This window comes from Podarcis bocagei (genome assembly GCF_964188305.1).
Source record: "Podarcis bocagei genome assembly, chromosome: W".
Taxonomy (NCBI): Eukaryota; Metazoa; Chordata; class Lepidosauria; order Squamata; family Lacertidae; genus Podarcis; species Podarcis bocagei.
Window position 1 is genome coordinate 89795432 of NC_138131.1, and position 12466 is coordinate 89807897.

The following is a 12466-nucleotide window of genomic DNA, read 5'->3' on the forward strand; positions in this document are numbered from 1 at the left end:
CACTGGAATACTGTGTTGAGCTGGAAAAGGATATTGTTGAGGTGGAAAAGGGAGGAGCTAACCAAAATGATCAGAGAGCTGGAACAAGATTACAACATTTGGAACTTTTTAGTTCAGAAAAAGGTATGGTGGAGCATGATAGAGTTGTATAAAATTATGCATGGTGTGCAGAAACTGGTAAGAGCAGGGGTTTTCAACCTGGTCCCCACCGCCCACTAGTGAGCATTTCCGAATTCTAGGTGGGCGGTAGGGGTTCTATGGCACAAGCTGAATCCTCCTTCCATCAAGCACTGGTGGGTGGTAAGGAAATTTTACCATCAAGAAAGATGCATTAGTGGGCGGTAGTTATAAAAAGGTTGACTACCCCTCGGTTAGAGAGACGTGTCTATCCTTCTCACATGTACTAGAACGTGGGCCATCCACCAAACTAGAATGCTGAAAGATTCAGGACCGACAAAAGGAACTATGTCACACAGCACGTGCTTAGACTATGGAATTCATGATTGCAAGATGTAGTGTTGGCCATCAACTTGGATAGCTTGAAAAGGACACTGGACAAATGTATGGAATAAGAGCTATCATGACTGTATTACTTCCACTGTCAAAAGCAGTATGCTTCTACATATCAGTTGCTGGGAGACACTGCTGTTGTGCTCCTGTCCTTCTCAAAGACTTCCCACATGAAACCATAGTTGGTTGTCCACTATGAGTACAGGATGCTGGACTAGATGGGAGTTGGTCTAATCTTATTTTATTTTATTTAGAACTCTATGTGTTTTCATTTTTGAGAAAGATGGGTCTGCACATTTTATTTTCTAGCTAAGGACAGTTACTGGCATAAGCTATAGCCATTTATTTTTTTCATTCTAGATATCTAGATAGTGTAATCTGAATGCCAGTATTTGAGGAAGGTATGGTTTATCAGTAACTATTTCATAAAAACTGCATCAAAAGTATTTTTTATTTCTATTTGTAAGACACAAATCAAAAGCTCAGAGACATGATTCTTGCATGCATTTATGAATATGCTTTATAAGAAGCTCATATTAAATTCAGATTTAAAGTCCTTTCAAATAATTAATCTATCTATCTTTTAGATGATAAAAGTGCAAAGTGTAGCAAATTACCTGGGGAAACAGAACTCCAAAACATCAAGATATTTTATTTGATATAAAAAATGGTAACAAATTGTCGAGATTTTTTTCTTTCAACTGCCCTTCTCCCACAAGAGTTCTGTGTTTTATTAGATCAAATATAATATAGAATATTACTTTTACTAATGTATTCTTTTTAAATACACTATTATCAAAGCCATAGAGGATGTTCAGAAAACAGACTACAAATCTCATGAGGTCTGCCACTGCAGTTTCAAATAAAACTATATAGCCTGGGTAGTAAGAAATTCTGGGAATGATCCCGAGAAAGTCACTTATAATCCAGCTACAGTGGTCTTTGTTTACACATGTTCTGGCAAAGTGAATAGATGTATGCTAGACTGGATAATTAAAGAATCTACCAATTTACAGGTTTTCAATATTCAGAATCAGACTTCTAAAAACGAGATCTCAACAGGGCCAAAATAGATTGGAAACATTTTAAATTCTTTCAAGCACTGACATCCCATGTAGTCAATTTTATAAGCTTTTTTCCATAGTCTGTGGAATTAGGTTACCAAGAATTAAACAAGGAACTGTCAGAAATGAAGAACTTGCTCATGGAAATTCACAAGTAGTTTTCTCATGGTGATGGCAGATCTGGATTTCAGTTATGTGAGACACCATGCAGTTATCTACTGCTTGGTGACTGAAAGGATTTTTAATTTTTTTAAAAAATAAATCTTCTAAAATAGTTGATTCTTCAAGAACTACAAGCAATAGGCTCTGATTGATAGCTGCTATATGTTAATTTCACAACAGGGATGTAATTGAAAATTGTAACTTTGTGACTTTGTGTGTGTCTGTGTGTTTTCATAGAATTCAGACACTCTTTTACAATGGCTATGAGTAGCTATCTACCTCCCATCAGAAAACCTCCCCAGCAAACAGGGTTCTACCAACTAAAAGCATGATGAAGGTAATCTGCAGTGTAACAATTTCTGGAACTTCTTGGGTGAAGATCTTACAGCAGGATCCTATTAGTGAAAGTAACATTGGACAACTGTGGATCGCCTCAAGGCAGGACATTTAGGAACATTTGGTAAATACAAATACCATAGAATGGTTTTGATATGAGTAAAGAAATCGTTAGCCCAAATAAATGGTTCTGTCCAGTTTTATGCTCCAATGAAATCCAGTCTAATTAGATTATATCTAATCAGGATACAATATTGTCCACATAGCTGAGATATCAGTGGTGTGTGCCTTTGAATTATAGAAAATAGTACCCTACTAAATCCAGAGCAGTGACTGAAGCAAACTAGGATATGGTCTCCACATAAAGCAATATGAGTGTAGAAAGAATGCTGAGGAAGGAGACAGGATGCAACCATGTTAAACTATCCATGGACACCCCAGATTTGAATGCTCCAGCATATTAAAACACCCTGCGAGTAAAAGCAGCATTACCAGGAAGAATGGTTCTAGAACAGCTTGTTCCCAGTTGTTTTCTACTCATGAAGGAGTTTTGCACATAGGGGAGCATTATAAATGTGACCACCTATTTGCAGTCTGAAGTGGAACACTGCCTGTAACACAGGCAGCACCAGAGAGGAGAAAGGGAGAGGACATACTGTCCAGACACTGCTGGATTCCTTTTGTACTTCCTTCAAAGGAAAGATGTTTTAACATAAACGTATCATTCTCTTTCAGAAATCTAAAATATGCAACAGAACCATCTCTCTTGGCACACACAAAAGTGCACCATGTCCTTTTTATGCCATTCCCCATCACCACCATGTTTCTGCTCCTGCAGTCCAGTCTAACCCTCCCAAATCCGTTTTGATGCATGTGTAGACAAGGTCTAAAATGCCTGCCATGGCTATATTTGTTTCAAGTAGACCAAAATGTACTGCCTAGGAAGATTACATTTACTTTTGTATAATCCATTGGAACAACTGAGAATAATGATTACTTTTATTCAGATTACTTAGAATAAATAAGCGTGTTCTGGTTGAGAAGATAAATTGCTGTTGCAAATTAATGTTATATGTATAATGCTTCATTTTTAACTTTTTTTTTTGTCAGAACAGTGCTCTGAGTCAAATAGCTAGAGTTTTTAAAGTTCTGGGAAGTAATTTAAGTAAGGGATTTTATGTCCTTTGCACCATTGCTGTATTTAGTTTAAACGAGCAAATAGTAGAGGAATGAAATTAAGAGATTTAAAGAAAGAAATGCAGCCTGAAAATAAAAATGAAACCTTGTTCTTGCATCAGAATTATTAGATCTTGCGATTTGCATATACAAATAATTCAGCAACATTCACTGGCATTATAAATACAGCAAGATCAAATTATAAATGTAATAAAAGAAAATATCACTGTATAATACATACATATATTATAAAGATCTTGACATAAATTAAATATAGTTTTGCATATACAGAATAAGGTTCAGTAGCAACATACTAAAAATGATACTGCGTAATGAAAACATTTTCAAATGCTGGAAACAAAGATGTTCAAATTCCTTTAAAAACCAATTCATAAAAGTCATTTTCAAAACACTAATCAATACAGCAGGCATTCTTCTGTTGGGCCTGATTAACCCAAGCCATTAAGTATCTTACTTAGTACAAGATTTCAAAACTTGCTTGCATCAAGAAATGCTTTCCACACTGAGTTGTCTGCCAAGAACTATGTTGTGTGTTGCAGGGAATTCTGGAGTGCATTGTGTCACCCTCTTAAATTTGCGTAGTGAGACTAGCTGGCCTCTATACAGAGCATGTATGTCCCACAGCACCAGGGCTGTTTCCAGGATTCTTTGGACCCCATGCAAGAGACAGCAGGAGGCCTGAACACGCAGAGATACACATCCACATCAAATACAAGAGAGTACATACTTCATGCATTCAAAAGAGTGCATGAGAGTTCAAATTGCGTAGGGTCACAGGGATGCAGTGCTGCCCTTTCCCCCAGTAACCCTCTGCATGCTTCCTACTCCCAACCTTTTGAGCTCTGAGCACAAAGGTCTGCAGGGAATTTCTGAATGCAGCTAGAATATTGCTGCAGATATTTCTGCTCAAACCTCAGGAGAGGAGAGAGTGGAGATGGCACACATGAGGATACTGGAGGCGGGGCTGGTGCACACACTCCTGGATTGTTTCAAGCTCAGGTGTTCTTTTGAATGCATGAGCAGGGCTCCCTCCAATATCTTCTTTTGCTCCTAAGCTCCATGCAGAGGGCTAGCTGGCTGACTAAATGGGGCGTGCGGATGGGCTGGCTCTAACAGCAGATGAGTTGGGAGCACGGAGCCTGCTCTGCCTGATACAGCATCCACTACTGGTAACATGGGAGACCAGGCAAACTGTGAGCTTAGGCTCTCCCAACTTCTGCAACAGTGCCAAGGAGGAGTTAATCCTGAACGTTGTGGCTGATTGTGGGCTCTGCAAATCCTGTGGCAATCAGGGGAGCAAGGAATCCAAGTACGGTATAGAATAGTATGACCTTGGCTGTCATACAGGCAACAGAAGGTCAAGACCAGAGCCTTCCTTTCCCCACACAGCTGCATTTCCCCCCCCCCCACATTAACTATTTGCATGCCTGTGTGCGCACTGCTCTTGTTTGTTTTTAAAGCAAATTTATGTATATAAACTATTAGAGGGGGCCCTGCAGATTTTACTAATCCCTGGTGCCAGGCCTGCAAAGGACATGTCTCCTCTGCTGCTATACTTTCCAGGAAAGTATCAGTAACAAATGATAAGATGCCTTTTGGTTAGCTAAGTTACAGTTCTTTATCTTGTTGTTAGTCCTTGCAAGGCATTAAAAAGCAGATGCAATAAAGGGAGTGCTGGCCTGCTCCCTCCATGCATTGGAGGGCAAAGATCTGTAGCCAGGATGCTGCTGCATTAGTGTTAGCTCTCCACATGATGCTGATTGTGCAAGGTTCTAAATCACACTGGATCTACATGCATATAGTAGACATCCAGCCTCGTGGAGGGTAAAGTTGGGGAGCTGACACGCCCCTGCCCTCTCCTTACGCAAGTAAAATCGCATGAGGGTTTTAACACACAAATAGGGCTATTGTTGACTCCCTGATAAATTGATAAGGAACCCCGAGTTTCTAGAAACATACTTCGAAATAAACTGCTTTAACAATATTACTATTTGTGCACTGTTTCTGAGTTAAGCATGTACTTAAGAGCTTTGGCAATCAATGTCCACTGTCACACAAGACAATAAGTTGAGTCACATAGTGACTAGATATGCAGATCAGAACATATAAATTTCTAATCACTGTTTGGCATTTATTAATGCAATCTCATGCAATGTAAAAAAAATTAAGTGTGGAAACCCATAAATATGTTTGTTATACCATTGTACGAAGTATCACAGTCTTATTTGACTAAACACCTTGAAGTGAAAAACAAGCTTTCTAAAGTTGCAATTCACCAACCTCATAAAACAGATTAGTTGTGATTAAAAGTGATTTGGCTGGGTTTAGCACAGTATTTCCTCAACTGTGGCAAGTCTTGTCATCACCAAATGGGAGAACCTAGTAGAACTAGATTGTCTGAAGGGAATCCAACAAAGCCACAGAGAAGGTTTTGTGCTTCAGATTACTTCAGAGAATTTAATCCCACGGAATTATCTGAAACTGTTGAGTATAGAAATTATTCCACATTGGGGGAGGAAAGCTGCTCCATTTTAAGTGCACTCATATTAGTATTACCAAAATGAGCCTCACCCCAAGTATTCTGGCTTCACTTGGGTAAATATAAGAAAAGTTAAAACATCCCTACTTCATTAATGGATTCCGCTATGTGCATTTCTGGTCCACATCTTACGTTTTTAAATATTGCTTTACAGAACAAGCAACAAATTAAGAGAGTTCTGGATGCTATTAGAAATATTATCTAATAATTACTTCCTTCCACCAAGGCAGGATTTTTCTCTACATCTGAAAATGACTTTGTTTGGATAATTTAAAAAGGAACAACTGCAATGCTTTCCCTTAAGCAGATTTCACAGTTACAGCTATGGATGCTGGTCAGAGGTCAAGGAAGGGGTACTGGACTGATACTAAGAGAAGCAAGGAATTCCAGTGTCATGGATGAGGGAACAGCAGCTACCTATGCTATTCTAGGTTTACTGAAAGCTAGGAAGTGGGAAATTAGAAGACGGAGACTAAATTGGTAACTGTAAAGACTATTTTTGTGTTATCAAGCTAAATAAGATACTTTGGCTAAGTGCAGAGAGGCCATTCATCAAGGAGCCAAGAAAACCGAGGGGACATATTCACCAGGACCTAAAGGTGTTACTAATATCCAGTAGTCAAAAACTCAATACCAGGACTAGCACATGTCTCTATTGTAACAAAAATAGAGATATTAGGAAGAATATGATTATGGTTTTGTCAAAACCCCAGTATTTTGAAAACAGCAGTTTCCACACAATTTGTACTGCATTAGAAAGCGTCTGACACTCTTAAGGCTGTCGGAAGCAGCTTCTAAACTGGTGGGTAGAAACAGTGGTTTTAAAAAACCTATCTTCATCTGTTAATGTGCTCACAGATTTGGGTCCATAGTGTATTGGACTGTTCATTCCTCACATTTTGGAGTTTGGATTTCCAAACTTATTATGATAGAAAGCTTATTTTACATTCAACTCTTAACCAAATAATGGTGTTTGCTTTGGGGCTTAGAGAGCTTAACATCAATCACCTCTTACAATAAATTCTATTCATTAAGTGCATAACAACTGTACATATACATATAGATTTACAGAAGTGCATTACTGGGAAGACACAAGCAATAAAATGGCAGTGCTTTAAAAACAGTGTGCTTATAGACTAACCTGAACTGTTTTCAATTAAAAGTCGGTAAGTAAAAGACTCATGTGGACACCTTGCAATCCTCTGAATTGCTAAAAGTATCCACCTTTCTTCCAGTCGTGTATTAAAATGAACATAGATTAAAATAATGCAGGAGCTGAAATGTAATGACCAGGTTAAAGTCTACATAGTTGTCAATAAGGCTTTCCTTGTTGTATTAAAAAAACCACCAATGAACAAGCCCAAACTATTGCATATTAGACATTTATATACAAATTATTCTTTTGTACTTGTGCTCTTTAATTTATGCCTTCTAAAAAGATGGGAGCAATAGATATAAAATGTACTGTGTGTTTTGTCATTTTTCTCCAAAGCTAGTTTTGTCCAGACGATGACATTGCCACATGGGGCTTTATATATAGTCACAGCCATTAAAGTAAAAACCCTAGGAAGCAACCCATCATACAAGTCAGTTCAAAACAAATGGGTTTTGTGCCCTAACAGTAAATGGTCAGTTGTGCACCAACAGCCCAAACCCAAATTTTGTGGGCACTCCTACATGTCCATACTTCATTGGCTACACTCCTGGGATAGTTCTGTATACTTACAATAAGGAAGAAAATTGTGAAATAATAGGTCATATAGGAGGTCTGAAAGCATACTGGCATTGAGTACCACACCATTTGTAGGAACACAATTCAGGACACTGTTCATTCCCATTAAGTACCACCAACACTAAAGGAGCACAAGTGTATTTATCTGTGTCCTTAATTGAACACTAACACCAGTATTCTAAGGACTTGGAAGTAAATGTCTTGACTTCAGTAGATGCTATTCCCTGATTCAGCTAAAGATTTGTCATGACTATACTCCACTGACACCAGTGAAGCAAGTTTGCCACTATGTAATTACTGAAGTTGTGTTGCTTTCAGTAGTGCTTAGCCATAACTATCTTAAGCTAGATTGTTTTAAATTGAAAGTATATGTTTTCCTTTACCGTATTTTTCGTTCTATAAGACGCACATTTTCCCCTCCAAAAATTAAGGGGAAATGTGTGTGCGTCCTATAGAGCGAATGCAGGCTGCGCCGCTAAGCCCAAAGCCAGAACAGGAAGACGGAGCACTGCGGAGCGCTCCGTCTCGCTGCTCTAGCTTGGGGATTGCTGTGCGCAAACCTCTGTAGGGCAGCGGGGTGCCTTCACCTCGCTGTCCTGCAGAAGCTAGCAAGGCTGTTCCCAAGCCAGAACAGCGAGACGGAGGGCTCCATCTCGCTGCTCTAGCTTGGGGACGGCTGCGCGCAAACCTCTGTAGGGCAGCGGGGTGCCTTCACCTCGCTGTCCTGCAGAAGCTAGCAAGGCTGTTCCCAAGACAGAACAGCGAGACGGAGGGCTCCATCTCGCTGCTCTAGCTTGGGGACGGCTGCGCGCAAACCTCTCCAGGGCAGCGGGGTGCCTTCACCTCGCTTTCCTGCAGAAGCTAGCAAGGCTGTTCCCAAGCCAGAACAGCGAGACGGAGGTCTCTGTCTCGCTGCTCTAGCTTGGGGACGGCTGCGCGCAAACCTCTGTAGGGCAGCGTGGTGCCTTCACCCCGCTGTCCTGCAGAAGCTAGCAAGGCTGTTCCCAAGCCAGAACAGCGAGACGGAGGGCTCTGTCTCGCTGCTCTAGCTTGGGAACGGCTGCGCGCAAACCTCTGTAGGGCAGCGTGGTGCCTTCACCCCGCTGTCCTGCAGAAGCTAGCAAGGCTGTTCCCAAGACAGAACAGCGAGGCGGAGGGCTCTGTCTCGCTGCTCTAGCTTGGGGACGGCTGCGTGCAAACCTCTGTAGGGCAGCGTGGTGCCTTCACCCCGCTGTCCTGCAGAAGCTAGCAAGGCTGTTCCCAAGCCAGAACAGCGAGACGGAGGTCTCTGTCTCGCTGCTCTAGCTTGGGGACGGCTGCGCGCAAACCTCTGTAGGGCAGCGTGGTGCCTTCACCCCGCTGTCCTGCAGAAGCTAGCAAGGCTGTTCCCAAGCCAGAACAGCGAGACGGAGGGCTCTGTCTCGCTGCTCTAGCTTGGGAACGGCTGCGCGCAAACCTCTGTAGGGCAGCGTGGTGCCTTCACCCCGCTGTCCTGCAGAAGCTAGCAAGGCTGTTCCCAAGACAGAACAGCGAGGCGGAGGGCTCTGTCTCGCTGCTCTAGCTTGGGGACGGCTGCGCGCAAACCTCTGTAGGGCAGCGTGGTGCCTTCACCCCGCTGTCCTGCAGAAGCTAGCAAGGCTGTTCCCAAGCCAGAACAGCGAGACGGAGGGCTCTGTCTCGCTGCTCTAGCTTGGGAACGGCTGCGCGAAACCTCTGTAGGGCAGCGTGGTGCCTTCACCCCGCTGTCCTGCAGAAGCTAGCAAGGCTGTTCCCAAGACAGAACAGCGAGGCGGAGGGCTCTGTCTCGCTGCTCTAGCTGGGGGATGGCTGCGCGCAAACCTCTGTAGGGCAGCGTGGTGCCTTCACCTCGCTTTCCTGCAGAAGCTAGCAAGGCTGTTCCCAAGCCAGAACAGCGAGACGGAGGGCTCTGTCTCGCTGCTCTAGCTTGGGGACGGCTGCGCGCAAACCTCTGTAGGGCAGCGTGGTGCCTTCACCCCGCTGTCCTGCAGAAGTTAGCAAGGCTGTTCCCAAGACAGAACAGCGAGGCGGAGGGCTCTGTCTAGCTGCTCTAGCTTGGGGACGGCTGCGCGCAAACCTCTGTAGGGCAGCGTGGTGCCTTCACCCCGCTGTCCTGCAGAAGCTAGCAAGGCTGTTCCCAAGACAGAACAGCGAGGCGGAGGGCTCTGTCACGCTGCTCTAGCTGGGGAATGGCTGTGCGCAAACCTCTCCAGGGCAGCGGGGTGCCTTCACCCCGCTGTCCTGCAGAAGCTAGCAAGGCTGTTCCCAAGCCAGAACAGCGAGGCGGAGGGCTCCATCTCGCTGCTCTAGCTGGGGGATGGCTGCGCGCAAACCTCTGTAGGGCAGTGGGGCACCGCGCTGTCCTGCAGAAGCTAGCAAGGCTGTTCCCAAGCCAGAACAGCGAGACGGAGCTCTAGCTTGGGGACAGCTGCGCGCAAACCTCTGTAGGGCAGCATGGTGCCTTCACCCCGCTGTCCTGCAGAAGCTAGCAAGGCTGTTCCCAAGCCAGAACAGTGAGACGGAGGGCTCCATCTCGCTGCTCTAGCTTGGGGACGGCTGCGCGCAAACCTCTGTAGGGCAGCGTGGTGCCTTCACCCCGCTGTCCTGCAGAAGCTAGCAAGGCTGTTCCCAAGCCAGAACAGTGAGACGGAGGGCTCCATCTCGCTGCTCTAGCTTGGGGACGGCTGTGCGCAAACCTCTGCAGGGCAGCGGGGCGCTGCTCTCCAAAGGCTTCAGGGATCTTTGAGGCTGGCGGTGGGGAAAAGCAGCGCTTCGCTCCACCGCCAGCCCCACAAGCTCTGGTGAATGTACCTTGGACGCACCTAGTTTTAGAGGGGGAGAACAAGAAAAAAATTTTTCCCCCTGTTCTCCCCCTCCTATGGTCCTGTGCGTCCTATGGTCCGGTGCGTCCAATGGAGCGAAAAATACAGTATATATTTGCTTTCTATCTGGCAATATACCTTTTTGTGATAGCAAGAACAGAACCTCTTTCTTTTCAAAATACAAAATAGTTTCAAAATATTGATTAATTAACCTACATTAAATATGTTACTTTATGTTAATATTTCTTTTTTAAAAATTATATCAGGTTAAATAACTTAAGGTGATCTTTTAAGATTATTTAACTGAATTCAACGAACTCAGTATTTGCATTATGGTGCTAAGTTACAGCTTGCAATTATAACAGAACTATCTAGAGAATCTTGTCTTCAAAAATAATTATACGTTTTATGTTTTTTGCTAAGGTTCAAAATCTTAGACAGTTGCTTGTGGAGGATTCATGTACCATTATATATAATCCACTGAATGAGTTGTGCTTAACAGGAAGAATGCTTTAAAAATACAAAAAAAAAGCAAACAGATATAACCTGGCTATTGACCGTTAAGATTAATAGTTGTAGAATATTAACCAACTTTCTAGAGCACCTCAAATAGTGTCTTCCACAGTCAGCAGTTCACATTAGCATCAATAGGTTTACAAGTGGAGCAAGGTGCTGATGAACATAAAAGCATCAAAACACCGCCACAACCGAAAAAAGAATACTCTGCAAATACTGAGATGAATGCAGCAAGCAAATGCATATGCTCTTGGGTGGCCACACTCATTTCAGTGGGGTTCACACAGTGTTTCCTAGTAGCATGTGGCCATTGTGTGGAACTTGCTCTAAGAGAAATAATTGTCATGTGCGCGGATTTGGATCCAGCCTATTTACTCTTATTCCTCTGCTTTATAAACACGGGTTATTTTATAAGTCATCTAAAAGTTAAAAAGTAAAAAGTAAAAGTCAGAATTTCATAGATGTTCAGGGGAAAATATGGGTATGATCCAGCCAAAACCAAGCATTTTTGAAGTCCCATTAATGAATTTTAAAAGTATTTATTTCCTGTTCTTCGATGGACTCCCATCCAAGGGGCTGATCAGATCCATGCACACTTAGCTTCAGCAGTGCTGCAGCATCAAGTGCTCCCAGACCATTAACTGGACTCCAAATCCCATTAACTTCAATGGGAAAAATTTAAGCATAAGCTTAATACACCCACTGAAATCTGTGGGTATTGAATATGCCTAACATAGGCTGGATTGTGCCCTATTTTTATAATAGTTTATACTGTGATATATTGTACACGGCCATCTGTTATGCAAAACTTAAAGATCACCTTGATCCAGCTTGGGGAACTAGATACACAGACACAGCCTTTGCACATATATCCCCAGCTGAATGGGGTGTCCCACATGCAAAAGTGTGCTAGATGTGCAGCTCCCCTATTTTATGTGCTGAAGCTGCACATGTTGAGCATTTCAAAACAATAGCAATCCTGCTGTTTGGCTGTTTGGGAAGGAAAGTGGGACTCTGGAATCAAACAGGTTCTTCAGGTGGTTTTTTTTGGTTTTTTTTTTGAAACAGTTCTGCGCATGCTCCTTTGGATCAGAGAGTAAAAGTCTTGAATAATTTATACATCTAAGGAGGCATTCCGAGCAAGCCAAACATGGTAGTATGTACATTTAGAGTTTTTAAAAAGTCAATGGAAATAAATTAACATGATTTACAAATCTCTGTACAGATGATTAAATTAATAATAATAAGGCAGGAGTTTTCACTTGAAATTGGCATAATCAGAAAATATGTCAATGAAATCTTGTACCACTTTGTAGCAGAATTCATACTGTTCCTGAAAAGAGAAGAAGAATACATTTACTCTGATGAAAATTTCTCTGAATCATAACAATTCCAGTGAAGCATGTTTAACTCTAAACTAGAACATAATCATATCTCACAGACAACATTTTTAATTTCTTATCCTGTTAAAACACTTTCTTTTTTGCAGGTGGTAGCATAATTAATTTTAAAATATAACTAAAACAACAACAACAACAGTTGGTTCACTGAGAAAGCAGACTTTGAATGA

General features: G+C 42.4%; 1 protein-coding gene and 1 long non-coding RNA gene across 5 annotated transcripts in view; one reads left to right on the forward strand and one right to left on the reverse strand.

Moving 5' to 3' along the window:
- Positions 1-12466, forward strand: part of LOC308577963 — a 28975-nt gene that overhangs the window by 5153 nt on the left and 11356 nt on the right. The gene's annotated exons all lie outside the window — the stretch shown is intronic.
- Positions 10498-12466, reverse strand: part of LOC308577961 (receptor-type tyrosine-protein phosphatase epsilon-like) — a 32333-nt gene continuing 30364 nt past the window's right edge. For both annotated transcript variants that reach the window (XM_081178294.1, XM_081178293.1), the window contains exon 12: positions 10498-12229. In XM_081178294.1, the coding sequence (XP_081034420.1) occupies positions 12155-12229 (75 nt within the window). In that variant the 3' untranslated portion in view covers positions 10498-12154. The remainder of the gene's footprint in view (positions 12230-12466) is intronic.